The 17,190-nt window shown below is 40.5% G+C and overlaps 1 protein-coding gene across 3 annotated transcripts in view; it reads left to right on the top strand.

Moving 5' to 3' along the window:
- The window catches only part of AFF2 (ALF transcription elongation factor 2), a 329,870-nt gene that overhangs the window by 282,041 nt on the left and 30,639 nt on the right, over positions 1-17,190 (top strand). For 2 of the 3 annotated variants that reach the window (XM_034064376.1, XM_031047127.2), the window contains exons 10-13: positions 5,990-6,152; positions 6,676-7,695; positions 9,719-9,843; positions 15,552-15,786. In XM_034064376.1, coding sequence (XP_033920267.1) covers positions 5,990-6,152; positions 6,676-7,695; positions 9,719-9,843; positions 15,552-15,786 — 1,543 coding nt within the window. The remainder of the gene's footprint in view (positions 1-5,989; positions 6,153-6,675; positions 7,696-9,718; positions 9,844-15,551; positions 15,787-17,190) is intronic. The other variant, XM_034064377.1, reaches the window with a different exon arrangement.

Raw genomic sequence — 17,190 nt, 5'->3', positions numbered from 1 at the left:
TTCAAATTATAAGAATTATAAGAGAATATTACTTCCTGATAATGGTATAGGAATAGAAGGGAAATAAAACTTCATTATTGAACAGTTATGGTATTCAATTCTGACACTAAATTTTAATCTGCTAGGTGCTGCTCTATTATTATCTGCTTGAATAATGAAGCAGCCTTTATACACAGAACTCAGCAAGCCCAGTAAATTCTAGTACTGCCCCGCAGGTTCGTAGTTTTTCCTGTTTGCTCCTCTCTCTTATCTCAGAATAAAGTGGATTGAGTGGGAGAACAACAGTATCTGCCAAGAGTGAGCATTGCTGTCTACTCCGATAGATCCTGTAGTGTGGCTGTAGTGCACAGAAGTGTTACTCAGAGCTGGGTGCCCAATTTTCAGTGCCCTCTGCAATCAGAGTCTTTGTTCTGAGGAATCTGCATTTTAAATAGATGAGCCAGATTAAGGATAGGCACCATAGCTTCTCTGTTACTCAGCCTGAACTGGTGCACAGATGTATGTTCTTCTAAGACACAAAGCAAAATTCATCCAAGTCCCAGTCTAATGCCTCAATGGGAAGATCACCCATTCTGTCAAGTCCAAGGTCACTTTTTCAGCATAGACCTTCCCGTTTCCAGAGTTCATTGATTGAATTTTCCCCAGAAATAGGCCTGTGCAGTAAAGCAACCTTTGTAGAGTGCTGCTTCATGTGGAAATACATTGCCAGCATTGATATACTGTTGACACACTGGTCAGTTACCATCTAACATTTCCCACTGTCCAGCAGCTCTCTGCTTTTTCCAAGTTTACATTTTGATTTTGGGTAGAGTAGTGGAACAAGTGGCCAATTCATCATTACCCTAAAAAGGAAGGGTTGGAATGAATAAAGCTATTGTTGGAAGGCACCATCCATTTGCCAAATTCTCTTCACAGCAATTAATGTGACTACATCTAATTGGTGAAAAGTTCAGGGAGATAGCTAAGGAATTTTTGTTCCTTGGTGAGTTTTACTGCAGTAGACTGAATTGCACAACTTTTCTTTACATTACCCTGGACCCATTTACAACTTTCTTTACATTAGCCTGTATTTACAGGGTGAAAAGCTTATTCTTTTTCTTATTAGAAGTTAATGAGTTTTAGTATTTCACATTATCTTCTTTGTAACTACCAGGTTTAATCTTGAAAATAAGTTATTACAAAGAGTAAATGATGTGTTGAAAATAATATAATAGCCTAGATGACAACAAGAAAGTGTAAGCTGCATGTTGGGCCTCCAGTTCTCTAGGCAGCATAACAATCCAAATATCTAATGATGCTATGTCTGCTTTAACTGGCTTTGGGAAAATAACCCATGAGTTTAAAACCAGACAAGCTGTGGGGTTACATTTAAATTCAGGCAGCTCACCTGTACCAGTGAACGGCAGTGAACACATGATGGCTGTTGTGCGATGAGCTTGATGCAGTCTCTTACCAGGAACCATCAGCAGACACCTGCAAGCCTCAACTGCTCTGTAGTTAAGCCTTAGGTCAACAAATGTGGAAAACCACTGGCAGGCAGTGGTCATATTGGTGGTGTTCTGTCCTTCAATACATTTCTCACTTTATGCTTTGTGTCAGTGCTGTACACAGTGGTGCTACCAGGCAGCAAGGGACAGGGGAAGTGCTGTGTGCTGCAAAAGCAGGGAGGAGATAGGTGAAAGTGCTGCAGAAGAGCTTCTTTCTAAATCACTTCTGAACAAGCAGGTATCTTTCTGTCTGCTCCATTGTTTGGTAGCAGAGGGGAGACCAGCTTACCAACCTGCAGGCAACTAGAGGCATCATCACGATGGCCTTTGCAAAAGGAAGTCTGGTTCTCCTCCACCTACAGTGGTGGGTGTCACTCCAGTGCCTCTCATCTCCATGGCACAGGAGAAGCTGCTCCGGAGAGGGGCAAGCAGATGCTGGTTCATCTGGCCTGAGTGATGGGGATCCTTGCTACTAAGTCACAGGTGCTATTTTCCCTTGCAGATAGCACAAACATGGTTAGGGCTCTGGGTCAAGGCAGAGCCTGTCTGGCTGCCCTGCAGGACACCTCAACTGCTGAGTACAGGACTTGGAAAATGGGGAGGAAACTGGTGTTTCCATTAACTTCGGAGAGGCCTTGGGCTTAGAGAATATGAGAGGCCCATCCTGAGTATGAGGATGATTGTAATACTTCTCATGTTTGCTTTGTGTGTTTGGATTGCAAGCTCTTTGGCCCAAGGACCGTCTCATCATGTATTTGCACAGATCCCAGCACAGCAGGTCACTGGTCTCAGTAGGGGCCTCCAATCTCAAGTTATAATAATGGACTGGCTTTTTTCTGAGTGTTATTTACCCAAACAATACTGTGTTCCATTGGGGAGCATTGTTTTTATTAATTCTTTTTTTCAGTTCAAATAAAATGAAAACATTGTCCACCCAGGCACTGAGGAATGACATGAGTGCTCATCTCCTGCTGGGAAATAAAAATCCAAGAGTTTCAAATACCAGTGCCTCCTGCCCCCTTTAGTCACTTTGAGGACTTGTATCTGATGGTAAAATGCTTTAAATCCATTTTAGACCTTGTCCGGGCTGGCATTCCTTGTCTGGATCTTAGCAACACAACAAAGCTTCTTTGAAAGTCTCTTAGAGAGGCAGCCCCCACTTCATGTAGTTGATATGTGTGTGAAGAAGTCCAATTTATTTGTATAACAGATGCTTGAGTGCACATTTTCAGAATCTATCTCATCATCTTTTAAAACATGTGCTTTAACTTTAAAGCTGAAGAAGTCTTTGGGAAGAGTGCAAACCAACCTGTTGTTTTGAGCTAAAAGGTATATTTTATGTAAGGAAGAAAACTCAGAAGACAACCAGGAATCTCTCCACTACACTCATTTTACTGGAAGCAAAGATTTATTTTTCTTCATGCACTTGCATGTGAAAGGTCTGTATATTTTCTTCTGTTCTGCTGAACAGCATTACTAGTTGATTGTGCATGTACCTATGTGCAAGATCTCTCTTTAGCATGGGGAGATGCTAGGAAAGGCATTTTGGATCTTATCTGATTGTTTTGCAAACATGCAAACAAAGTTACTTTTAGCTGTGAAAAGTTGAATGTTTCTACCTTAAAAATGAAGGTCAGCAATGATGCCTTCAGCATGAAACCACCCCATGTAGCCAAGGCATAATTTTATTATCCCAGATGAAAGACAAATATGACCTCATTGTGTTTTGTATGAAAAACATTATTTTGAGTCTTGTCTGGTTCCTGCAAGCTTGCTGAGCTGTGTTATTCAGTAATGTTTGGCATATGATAATTTTCTAAAGCTAGTGTGCAGAAAGAAAGAAAATAAGGCCAGGCTGGAGCTACCATCTATTTCAATGGGGTTTTTCTTGCCCTCTGAGTTCTTTGCAGACAGTTGCAGTCTGCTGCAGTACAACTCCAGTTGTTTTGTGGAAGTGCATCCCAGCTACAGTCTCATTTCTCTTCCAGAGTGCTAAAAGATGCAAGTTGTGTTTAAAGGCTGGAAAGGTCTGGCCTTACCTGCTGGACTCTGTCTTTTCCTTCTTTGATCTGTTATAAGGGGTGATATACTTTAAATCAATTATCTTAATGAGAGATACTTGCCAGCACTGACAATAGAGGATTTTCTTAGGCAATCTGCACAGATGTGTGAGCAGCCTCACACACATCCTTCTGTATGGGGGTTGCCTGAGTATAAACCACTGCAGAAGTCTGGTGCAGGTTTATGTCCCCAGCTATAAAGATGCTTCAACTCAGTGCAGGAACCAGGCTCATCATCCCCGTGTCTTGACAGCCAGCTCCCTGCTAGGGTAGTGGGAACTGGAGTTTCCAGCAAGGGTGAAGCATTAATATTGTCTTGTTCACTTCTAGTTGAAATGAAATAGATGAAGAAAATAGATGAAGCTCACAGATTTAGGGAAAAAGTTAATTTTTAGGTTGCAGCTTCATCATTCTGACAATTCCATAAGTAACTTTTGTTTCAAGGCTGATGTTTCACTTTGGTATTTTAGAATGGAATTGCCACGTTTGCCTCCTCTGCTTTGGAACCCTTGAAGTTTTTTCTATTTTTTTCTCTTTTTTTTCTTTCCTCTTGGAAACAGTTGTAATGAAGTAGGAAAACTCAGGTTTCATCTGCTTCAAGTGTTTTCTAAATAGGAAATATAAGGCCAAAACCAGGAGATATAGAAATGAAAGGCGAAATCCCTTACAAACACATTTACTTGTTTCCTTTTTCACTGTAAAAAAAGGTCTTTTGCTACACTTTCTTGAGCTTCACTGAAAAGGAGGGATAAAGAAAGAAAAACAAATGTGAAAATAGTTTCCAAAAATAGTGGCTTTAAATGCGAAGTTCAGGATTTACCTTTTAATCCAGCAGTGATTGGTTCTCCATGAGAGTTTTGGAAATGCCAACGTTTTTAAAAGCATCTCTTTGATTTACCTGTTACTTCCAGTTGAAATTTGTACAGTAACTCTACTTCAGTCAGTTGAGTGGAGAGCCTCTAGAAGAAGGGGGGGGAGAGGAAGGGAAGTATATGCACTTAATGAGCAACAAAGTTAGTGATCTGTAGGAATTACCCAAGTGAGTAATTTTGTTTCATTAATGCACCCTAAAGCACCAAGCTGTTTTGTCAATGGGCACTGCAGGACCATTGCAGTGCTCAAAGAGACAGTTATGTTACCAACCGCAGAGTAAGGGATAGGTTTACCAACAAGGAGGGAGAAAGTAGCTTAGCATAAGAAGAAAATTAAAGACCATCTATTATTGTCACTGAAGCCAATGGCAATACTTGTAAAAACTCTAGCAGTGCAGGTCACATGTAGTTTTCCTGACTTCTCCAAGTTCCAGTTTCTTGGTTAGTGTGGTTTCTTAAGAAGGCATCTTGATGCACATAGCATCTCAGTTTGAAAGGGGAAGGAGGGCATGTTCCTGGCTTACTTGAATCATTCTTGAAGGGAAGTAAAAAAGCAGATAGCAAGAATGAAGGCAAAGCTGTATTATAACTTGTAGGCATCTCAGAATCGCTCAATATGGGACACACACAGCATATGATGTATTAAGGTGAAGTATTGAATATCCATAAAGGAGTACTAGCAAGCGGTGTCAATTTTCAAACACTTTGCTTTGTCAGCTTCACAAATTTAAAATCAATCATCAAAAAGTCCCTGAATAGATCAGCTGAAGAGACATAAAACCTTATGGTTATCTCCCTGAGAAAAAAGTTGGAATTAAAGGTGAGTTTATAAAGACTCGGATGGCAGAATTTGTAGTGCTTAAAACTGGGGTCATCCAACCTCTCAATTTAGAAATAAATGCTGAGGAAGACAATGACACCCAGTGCATTGCTAATAAATACATCCTGGAGGACAGTTGAACATGCAGAAAAATAGATTTCACAGAGAGGCTTATTTTCAGCATGAATGCCGTTTTCTCTCTGCATTCTCATAAACATGAGAGAAAAAAAAGCTATAAATAAAAAATTCTTGTGCAGTCCCTGCGGACTTGTCAAGAATATGTAGTTTTTGTATGCTGCAGTGTAAAAGTATTCATTAAAATTAATTTTTAACATGCTCAATCCAATATTAGTTGCCTGATGTCCTTCCTTTGATCATAAATTATAAATGAACCAGCAAAAAATGAAGAGACTGTGGTTCCATTAATGAATTATTGAAGTGTGATTGTTAGTATTTGCAATCACTGGGCTAATAAGCTCAGGCTTCTGACACTGAAGTGTTTCTCATTTAAGGGCGATGGTGATGGTGATGTGATTAACACCATTATCAGTGTGTCCCATGAAGCATAAACCTAATGGGCTCCTTTGGTGCATACGCAGTGACCGATGGAGCTTTCACTGAGTCTGTACTGCAGAAGGGGGAGTTGACACAGCAGAAAGTCAGTGTGAACTGGGTTCACTGGGTAGCTCCCCTCAAGATGACACGTTAAGACAAGCAGCATACTGACACGAGAGGCTCTTCTCCCCACAGCAGTGTGCCCGTGCCAGCAGCACACGCAACCGGCTTGGCCCATTCCAGTGGCGGCTCTGGGAGCTCCAGTGAGTCCGAGAGCAGCTCTGAGTCTGACTCCGACAGTGAGAGCAGCTCCAGTGACAGTGAGTGCAACGAGGAGTCACGCAGTGCCACGCCAGAGGTAAAGCCACACTCAGCTCCTCCCCAGTGGGTGCTCAGAGGGGGAGCATGGAGGAACATGAAATCCTGCTCCCTGATAGGAGATGTTGGAGTTCTCTGCTGTTTGATGCTATTGACTTTTTTCTCCCTTCACAGTTTTATATGTATGACCCACATAGTCATTCTAGCTTTTGGAAGAATCCTTCTGGCCTACATTTGAATTGTTTGAATATTTAGATTTTTGCCAGTAGCTAGAGAAGATTTTATTGACACAGTGTTCAGCTGGGACTAAGGGAAGGCAACATGACAAAAGTATGTCTTCAGGGATCAGCTAAACTTTTTAGTTGTATTAAATTTCTCCAGGGTCACATTGTAAACTAGATAAGGAAGCCTAATTAACCATAAATACTCCATAAATCCTCCCATAAAACTAGCAGTCACCACTAGTTGACTGAAATAAAAGGGTACGCTAAAAACATTCTCTTTTAAAGGGAAAAGAGTTGATTCTGTATGAGATTTGTTCCTTGTCATTCTTCCATCTGCAGCCTGAACCCCCCTCAACAAACAAATGGCAGCTGGATAAATGGCTAAATAAAGTGAACCCCCACAACAAGACCATCATCAACAATCAAAATGAGCCTCACAGTGAGACCAGCTCCCAGACCCAGAGCAACCAGCAGGCCGAAGGGCCTAACAAAGGGAAACTCAACAGCAGCCTGCCCCCGACCGATTCCAAAGACCGGGCGATCCTTAGTCCCATCCGAGAGAAAGCCAAACCACGGGTTGCCCAGAAAACCCCAGAGGCTAAAAGCTCCAAGCAGAAGTCCCCAGCTCATAATGAGCCAACTTCACAAAGGACTACTGGGAAAAAACAACCCAAAAAGGTAGAAAGGACTTCCAGTGTAGAAGAGTATAACTGGCCCAAACCAAATAATACCAGCAACACTCCCAAAGAAAAAGACACACAGGAACCCCCCGAGCAGCCAAAGGTTCGAACTAAAGCAGCAGTTGGAAAGACTGCTCCAAGGAAAGAACCACGAACTAGCACAGGTCTCACTTCAGAGAAGAAGAAATACAGAGGCCCCAGCAAAATTGTCCCCAAATCCCGGGAATTCATTGAAACGGATTCATCTACTTCTGACTCTAACACTGACCAGGAGGAGAGCTTGCAGGCTAAGGTATTGCCTGCTTGCCCTGGCTCTGCCAATGGTGTCAAAGCGAAGGACTCTGGCAGTAACATCCTCAGCGTAAGTAGTTTAACTAGCAATGGCAGCAACACATCCATTGACCAGACCAGCAATGACCTGGAGGAGCAGCTCTTTTCTCCTATTCCAATTGTACAAAACGAACTTCTGTCCCCTCTGAGAGAGTATGAAGAACTCAAATCTCTGTGGGTGAAAATAGACCTTAGTTTACTCTCTAGGATACCTGGACAAGAGCCTTTTGAGACCACATCTGTGAAAAGTGAACCAAGAGAGGCAAATGTGAAACACAGGCGACCATCTCGGGAGTCCCCTACCCCAGCACCTGAAAAACCACCCACAAAATCCAAAAGGAAACACAAGGTAAGTGAATTTGTATGCATCCCTGATGTCAGGATCAGTCTCTGATTCCTCACTGCACCTGCAGCAGGGCTGTAAGGAGGCCTCCTAACACTAAGGCTTTATTGTTTTTACAAAGAACATACATTTACAAGTGCATTACTGCAAATTAACCAGTAAAAAACAAACTCCAGCTGACAAAATCAATGAACAATGTATTTTTTACATTGGTCTTACAAGCCTTTTCACTGTATTTGTTCACTTACCCATTAATTTCTAGTGCTCTCTAATCTGCAGAAGGATCCCCAATGACAAGTTCATACTTCTATGGGTTCAGCCATACTCAGAAAATGTGACTTCTATTTGGAAGGCAGGATTTTATTGTCTTCAGAATTAAGGCATTTTCACCACTGGTTTAAATAGACATAGCTTCATTAAAGTCAATGGAGTGGTGCTTGCTTATGCTCCTGGTGAATTTAGTCTGTATTGTTTTGTTGTATAAACAAATGTGGTTCATAGAAATATAATTTGCTTAACTAGCTGCTTTCTCTACACAGCTACCTGAAAAAGCAAACATAGTTTGTCTTAAGGCATTATGTTTTATCATGTGTTTTGTGTTATTTATGCCCAAGGGTATCCTATCCCGTGGGGTATGACAGTGCACTTCAAACTAAATGTGTTTTCGGAAACAAAACCTGAAGTTTTATATCATAAATGAATGTTTGTAGTCAGTTTTTCCAGCTGGAATGGTTGTGCTCTGGTCTGTCTGTGAGCAGTCATCATAGCAGGGTTTTTTATACCCCAGGTTTTATAAATGATTGTGACTTCTGCTGTCGTTGTAGTGGACTTCTTGAAATCCTGAGTTTGAGCAGTGCAGTGGTACGAGAGAGTTAACAAAACAAAGACAATGCCAGGCAGACACAGGGTCTGCACCCCTGCCTACATGAGTCACTGCACTGGCTCCTTCCCTGTTGAATTAAGTGGAAATAATCACATGAGTAAACTCAGCAGGTTTTTATTCAATTTATATTCTAGCTGTACACTAAAGGCAGATATGTAAGAAAGAAGGAGGAAAGAAGAGAAAAGGGATGTATAAATATCCATGCTTATGTGTAAGTACACCAGGGTGCATACTAATTATGCAAACAAACTCCTTGCTAGGTACCTTAAGTGGAGTGTCAGTATGATGGAGACGGAATCTTGGCTAGTATTGGCAACTAAACTGGGGGGTCCCAGGAATAATAACATGGTCATGAAAAATGGAACCTCATAATTTGAATCAGAAAGTAGAAAAATGAGAAATCTCACTCTGGGACTGTGCAAACACAAGTTACCCTCTGGAACAGCCTATTCAGTTGCTGTGTGATCGTTCCCAAGGGGAAACAAGCCAATTAGGACGACTTGAGGGTATATCAGCAGTTAAAACAGGGTAGGGAGAGCCTGATTTCTGTTTCTAAATCATGCTATTAAAAGATTTATTTTAGCCATCTACTAGAGGGCTCAAAAGCTGATATGAAGGTTCCAGTGACAGAGCAGTAATCAGCTTTGCTTGTATCATACTAGTTCAGGCACAAAAGTCATGCATCAGGGAACCTTTCAAAGCAAGTTTTAAACCAGCTGTCGCTGTTAATGACTACCCCTGCTCAGTACTCCAGTCTTCTAGTCCTGTGAGGAATACTTACTCAGGGAAGTTTTGCCATCAACTTCTATTAAGTCAAGGAGTAAAAGCTATTTACTTGAGTAAGATTTGGTGCTATCACGTCATTACTTCTGAATTATTAATTACATTCCAGTGCACTACAGAAGATAACTACAGCACATAAGGCCTTTTGTTGCCTAATTATGTGGCTATGTCATTTGTTATATAACTTCATGTCACATGTTTGGAGCACATTTAGCCCTGATTTCAGGTGACTTTCACTTCTGTTAGACCAGTATTTTAACTGCTGCTACGGTAAAGGAAATACACTGAGATTCCTGAGCTCTTCTTAATAACAAGTTAAACTGTGCATGCTGGATCTTTCAAATTCTACCCTTTTCATTAAAGCAGACAGAAAGCCTGGATACCTATGTTGAAAGCAAGAAACAGCGCCTGGAGGACTCTTCAGCTTCATGCCTACTCCCACCTTGTATCTCTCCAATACCGAATCATAGATTAACCAGCACTAAAGAGTAAGTTGGGATTTTTTTACGAATCACATTCATGAGGGATTTCATGGTACTGTTCTACAAATGTCTCTGCTGTAGACCCAGGTGTGGTTTACAGCCCACAAGGGTAAGTGACCCGGCATAGCTATTCCCATCATTCAGGAAGAGTTTCCATGTGATTTTGGATGATATTCATTCATCCTTCTGATGGACCACAGGCTTTCAGAGTGCCACCGCCATCCTGGTGTGCTCTTTTGCCCCCATACTATGTCTTTTCAATGTTCTGTATTGCCCCCAACATCCTTAACCTCTACGGCCAGAGAATACTACTAAAAGTGGGCTTTATTTGGTTGCCTGGAATTTATTTGTTTTAAATTGTTTTCATAAGAGACAGTTCTCTGTTTTATTGAACAAAATAGTGACTTTGCTGTTCACTTCAGTAGCTCTTATTCTTTAACTTGTGTGTACAGCCATGCCAGGAGTGACCCACCTTAATGTTTCAGACATATGTCCTTTGTATTTGATTACAGACATGTAGTCAAATACTTTGTGCCTTTCAGAAAGTCTTTGAGAGATGGCTATAGTGCTTGAGCAAACAGGTGCCACATAAATAATGATTCTGATTAGTATAATCACAAGATTAACATTCTATAAATAACCAAAGAGTTCAGTTCTCTTCTGTCATCAATTCTGTGCTTTTACAGTTTTGAGATGAGGCATTTCTTTCTGCTGGGACAAGCAAAGGATCAAACCCTCAGTGTACTTCTGAAAGCAGTTTGAGAGTAGTAGTATTTAAATTTAGATAAACTTCAAAGATTGTTTATGAAATAGCATTTTAAAACACATAAAGAAGGTTGAGCATAATTTTATTTATCCTAGTATATAAATACCAAAGACTAACTTAAGTCCTTGAGCTAAACCCTCATTCTACCGCTGAGAAAGTCAGTTGGAGTCTGAAAAAGGCAGATGAGTTGAAACTTACAGTGTGTTCTGTAATGTGTTGCACCTTTGATAAACATCATGATGGGTGTTGCTTGATTGTCATTGCTAGAAATACAATAAGCAGAGATATATTGCAGGGGGAATCAAGGATTATCCATCCCCAACACCTCCACAATCCATTACAAAAATCCTTCTACTCCTGTTGCCAGCAAGCCCTAAGGATCCACCCCCAGCCTGATGTTTTTTAATTTGAGCTTGTTTTCCAGGTCATTAATTTGATTCCTTGGAGCTTGGTATTCTCTGTTAAAATATAATTGTGTCCATCAATAGTTATTTCCATATGCCAGCTTTTCCTCTTGTCTGCCTCGAGTTTTTAAACACAATTTTCTGACTTCCACTGCAGTGATTGAGCCCTGGATCCCACTGCATTTGTTGTTAGTGTTTTCTTAGTTCATTTAGTTCACTTGAAACAAATGCAACATGGTTTGATAATTCAGGCCTTCAACTCTCAGCGATGTGCAACTGGATATAGATCAACGGATTTCCCATAAGATTAGGGAGCTGGTGACCTCTGTGGCAACCAATTTCTGGAGAGCCCCAGATTTAAGTAGTCAGGAGTGGTTCTGTTCCTCAGAGAGTTAGGTAGAGTTTTAAGGGGGGGCAGAAAAAAGGGGAAGCTGAAAGTACACCCTTCAAGAGCATGGGGGAAAGTAACACTTGAGTGGTAAGAGGTTGAAAGACAGGCTTTACCATTTTCCCATATTCCCAAAGGTATTTACCATATTCCCAAAGGTTTTGCATTTCTTTCAGAATTCCTAAATCTCTGTGTAAGAACTTTGAGAAATCAGGGTGATTCAGCCACAGGTGCGATGATGATGTCCATCCATTAAGAAGGTGGCATGTCCCATGGTGGGTATTCTCACCTGGGAGGACCCTTGAGTCTCTCGTGTTAGAAATTCATCCCTGTGCCAACAAGCCAAATTCCCCTTCAGAGACTTTCATTGGGGTTTTTATAGATAGAAGAGTCTTCTGACAGCAAGACTGTGACCTCTAGGCTGAAGTTTGAAGGCATTCAGGAGTCTGCAGGAATCAGTGAAAGACAGCTCCCTTTCACTGTGCCTCTGCAGCTCTCACTAGCTCACTGTCCATGGTTTAGACTTTTGAATACATTTCCTCATAATCTTTCCCTAAATATATGTGCTCATAAAGCAAGCAAAGATGCACAATTAATTTTAAAGGGTCACATATCTAATATGGACAGTCATATGCCTAATTTCCACAAGTTTCTATGACTACACATACAATTTGAGTGTAGAAGTTTCAAATGGTCAATTGCAAACTTAAAAACTGTCCACACAAGCTAAGAGCTGGTTTGTATTATGTGGTCACTTCATAAGCAACTGGTTATCTCTCTGTTCCTTCCCTTGCACACTCTGGGGCTGATGCCTTTTCTTAAATCTGGCATGACACAATTATTCCTTCATGTATTTTCCTTGCTTCTGATATTTCATAGCAAGTGAAGGGATAAATGATACTGTGTTTTATCCAAGTAATTCAAGCTGAAACACTGCTGTGAAGCTGGATTTTGGTCAGGTCAGCTGATCACTTTGCAGCAGAGGATTATTTATGTATTTACCTGCTTGCCAGAGCAATTTTAATTTAGGCATTGATTTTATGTGCTTCTGAATACCCTTTATATTTGAATACCTGATTGGTAGACCCAGTCCAGAGCACTGTTAGACAGTGTTTAGGAGTTTGTAACAATGCAGAGAGTTATTTGCTGATGCAGAATGTCTGAATTTCAAACTGGACTCGTACCAGTGAAACATGCTCGCTGTCTAGCAGGCACACTGGAAATCTGTCTGAGGCAAGCATTTCAGCCTGGTTTTCAAGATGTCCCATTCCCTTTTGTTTGACCTGTAGTTAAAGATGCACCTATACTTGGCAGCATATATTAGCCTATCTTTTGGGTAGTCACAGCCATCTATATGTAGCATTTCATTGTGGACAGGGAGAGCTGAAGCAAAGGAAAACCAAGTGACTGGTATAGACGATGGTTTTGTGTCACTAATAAGCCAGAAATACCACTGAATACCACAAGGAGTGCATAAAGAAAAGGCAAAGAAAGGCAGCTTGAAATGTGAGAGGAAATGGAAATGTTCCCTCTCCTTCATGCAGTGACCTCTTGTTGCCTGCCTGTTTTCTGCCCCAAAAGAAACCAGGTTGGGAAAAAAAAAAGCAAATGGGGATCCTTCTTGGTTTTTGATGATTGGCCTTTTCAGTCACAAAAACTAAACTCTGCAGCCACAAGACCATCAGTTCTGCTTCTGTTTTTCCTTAAACTTTTATTGTGTTTCTCCCTAGATTTTTACATATAGTTTAACTAACAATCGTTTCAGCAAATTAAACCATTGAGTCTTGGTAATTATTGCAATAAATTCATTCAAAATTAGCGATTACTGCAATCAAAGACCAGTTTCTTAGGCCATTAACAGCCCAAAGCAAAGTGACAATCTGGTTTACTGCTGGTAACAACCTATTTCATAGAGGTTATTGTTAACATAAATGCTTTGGTGTAAATCTTAGGGAGGTAACATTGCTAAATAAATTATTGGCTTACTTCCTTCAAAAACTCTTAGGGTTAAGTGGACAACAGGAAAAAAAAAGAAAGGAAAAAAATCCAAAATAAATAGAATTATAACCATAAAGTATTGGGGGTTTGAGTTCTATAGAAAAAAAATACCCTCAAATTCATTTTCTTTTGTGGTTAAGTCTTCCCATGCACAGAATGATGTGTGTGCCAGAGCTGAGGAGCTGCACCTGTATGTTGGTTTCTCCTCTTATATTTAAGCCCAGAGAAGGAGATAACTGGTGAAGTTTTAAGTCATGGCATCTAGAGCCACCTTAAGTTTTTCTGATGCTACTCTCATGATGCCTCCACCTCTGTGTACAGCTGAGCAATGTTGCTTCAGTTACTTTACATATGTCTTAAATTTCCCTGTGCTGTAGTAGACTGTGTGCAAGCAAGAGTCCTGCATTAGCCCTGCAAATACCCATGGATGTGCTGAGGAACCTCACTTGTGGTGCAGAGTCAGATCCTGAAGGGGTCTTGGCCAATAGTGCAAGTTTTTCTTCAGATGCTTATGAGATCTGCCAGATGTGGTTGCTCTTTGCAAAGCTGTACCAGGGAGAAAGGTTCCAAAATGCCCTTTAGGGGTCAGACAGCTAACAGATGGGGCTGCAAGTGAGAACTTTTTGGAGGCCATTGCAGATCCACATGCACATAGAATCAGTCTCCTTGAAGAGCTGCCAGTCTCTTCTAATCTGGTTGCTTTCCTTTGATCATGACCATGTGTTTTCTGAGCAGGACAGGATCCATACCAGTCCTACTGTAAGGCAACATGAATTTCTGTGCTTATTTGATTCCTTTAGTCTGAAGTTCTTTAATATCCAAATTTCAAATCAGATACTTTTAAGTCTGCTGCACTCCAAACAGTTTTGATTAGAAGAGATATAAAACCTGAAACATGGGGAGCTTGTTTGATTTTACAGATAAGCTAAAATAGTCTTTTATCACCAGATTTTGTATCATATTTTTATATTCCCCAAATGACCAAATGGGAATGACCAAAGTAGGTCCTGATACTGTTGGCAAAATTGCAAAAGAAGCCAGGCTGGAATAAGAGAGCTCCAGAATGAGGAGCAAGGAAGCTTGTCTTGCCTTCCCCTCTTTCCCTGGTTACTTTAAGGCAAAGTAGATGTGTAATTCCTGACACTGACTGAAAGTGACTGGGAAGGAAACATAAATTCCTTGTGACATAATTTGTTATTGAAATTTTGGTCAATAATCATGAAAAGTAAATGACTGTGTAGCACAATATTAGATGTCTAACAAAAGATTACAGTTCAGGTTAGCTGTATTGACTGAGCTGGGACAGTACCTAAAATAAAAATCTATGAGTAGATTAACATGTTAAACAGCAGGATGTTGGGTTCTGGTTTTATCCTTTTTGATGGATTTGAGGGGAGAAAGGTCTATAAGGTTTTTTTGGTTTTACTGTGTATCACAGCTGCTACTTCTAGCCAGCTAACAATTTCTGTACATAAAACAGACAATAGATTATCATATTACTTGAGCTTTCATGTCAAAACCACATTTTCATTTTCTGAATCACGTTCAATTCATCAACCAATATTTGCTCAAGGGCTTTTGCCAGCTACAGCATATCGTTTTAATATAGTGTTGAACATTGGTTTTATTCTAGAGGTCAAATAATTATTATCTTGTTATTGTTATGGTTATCATTTTGTAGTGGTTATAAATTACTTTTTTGGTTCACGTGCCATGTGCTGTTATGTTTTTTTGCAGAGGTTGCTTATGTGGGCCCTAATCCACCCTTACACAGAAGATGTGTAATGTTAAACACATAAATAGTCATACTTGATGTCAAAGGAACTAACCCCATGCATAAAACTTACCAGCACTTTGCTGAGTCAGAACCTCTGTGACCTCTTAAATGAAGACTGACTCAAATTAGCATTTAAATTGGGTGCAATTTATAGTAATGCACTGGAAGTTGTCCTCCAAAGCAAGAGGTTTCTGCAGCCATTGAAAAGGCAGAGGTAGCTCTTCTGTTTTCCCTGCCTATTCCCTTTTGACTTAGTTCCTAGGACATGGGGACTGCAGGACATATTTGAGGGTAGAGCTGGCATCTCAGTGAATATAATCCTGGTGCTATGGAGGATTAACAAGGTTCTTGAAGTGCAACTGGTTCTTATCTGTGTCCCAGGAGCAGCAGTAACTCAGTGAAAAAGGTGGCAAAGAAAAGAGAAGAGAAGCTGTTCCCTCCTCCGTTATCCCCACTCTTGGATGAGCCTGTGCACCGGCGGCACAGCAGTGACAACAGCTCCTTCAGCCAAGAGACCAACATCACAAGCACCCCTCAGACCAGCAGCTCTTCCTCCTCTGCTTCTAAACACAGAAAGAATGAAAATAAATCTTCTTCTAACCCCAAAGGAATCTGTGTAAGTAACTGACCTCAGTTGCTGGAAGTGATCAAGATAAAATTAACTTAGCTTTGTTCTGTTTGACTTTTTCTTCCCCCTCAGTATCTTTTTCAATGCTTATGTGGCCCCACTCAAGATCAATGACAAGTGGATCTTTGCAGAGCTGGGCATAAGCAACTCTTGTAAGTTCCATTTTTAGGTCAGCATCAGGCATTTACTTGGCACTGTGTATCGGTCCCAGAGCCTCAGAGGAGAGCTCTGCAGCCACCAGCTAGCTACAATTAGTCCCTTAGATCTATAGCTACAACACACACTCTTCAAAAATAAAGCTTCAAGAATCTTGATATCCATCACTTGAATAATTTCCACACATTCTCACCCAGAATTAAGTACTGTAGTTACACTGAATATTGTGGACTATACTAAACAATAAAAGTCTAACAAAAAACTGCCTGTCCATAGTACACCCAACATGGAAATACCTTGTCTCAGGTTTGCAGGCTCCCAGCTTCCAGAAGTTAGGTTTATTTACATCTAATCTCCATAAATTATGTGGATAAGCTTTCAGATACCATGTAAATAGCTGGCTTTTTCACCAAAAAGAAAAACCCATCATTCTGTTAGGGCCATCTCCTGCTCAATGTTTTTAATATAGGCAGTTTTTGCTTGCTTGCTTTTCACCAGATTCAGATGAGTTTTTTTACTGAAAATACATGAAAAAGAGCCAGGCCTAGAAAATGCATAACAAATTCACTAAAAAAAAGAGTAAAGTCTCACAGCTGTTTGTTATCCCCTTTTAAGTTAAACAGGCAAACTGGAGGATTTGGGCCCATTTTAAATAAACCTTGAGTTTCAAACATATCATTTAGTATCAAACTGTATCTTGTCAAATTTAAAAGACAAGAGAAAATCCTGCCACAGGAAAAGACACACATAGCCCCGTTTTTCACAGTTCGATGCTTTGTGAGAGGTTGTTACCCTGCACTGTAATAGTAAAACTCACAACTTGCATTGGATCATAGGTGACAAATCACTTCACCTTGTTCATTCATCCCTGTTGCTTTCTGATATCATTGTGTCACTTCAAGCTGCGAGACTAATACACACGCCTTCAACTGAAATCAATGCCAAAATGAACTGCATATGTCAGCAAATAAACAATGCTATGTAAACAGCAGGGCCACTTCCTCTTTCTCCCAGCATCTCTAGTCAGATTTATCCTTGGTTTATCTATTAACCTGATATATGACATATTTGTGTTCTAAAGTATGTTAGACTTCTTTTCCTAGTTCATTGGTTCATCTGTACTTTAGTTTATCTGGCTGTGGACCTAGCTTCCAAGTTGCAGTTGCCTGATTCAAAAGTTTCAGTTATGCTTCTGGTTTTCATCAGTGCAAAATCACAACTCCTGACTTCTGCTTT

Source organism: Melopsittacus undulatus, chromosome 6 (assembly GCF_012275295.1).
Source record: "Melopsittacus undulatus isolate bMelUnd1 chromosome 6, bMelUnd1.mat.Z, whole genome shotgun sequence".
In the NCBI taxonomy this organism is placed as follows: Eukaryota; Metazoa; Chordata; class Aves; order Psittaciformes; family Psittaculidae; genus Melopsittacus; species Melopsittacus undulatus.
The sequence above is the reverse complement of the archived record's forward strand: the minus strand, read 5'-3'. Positions and strand labels throughout refer to the sequence as shown.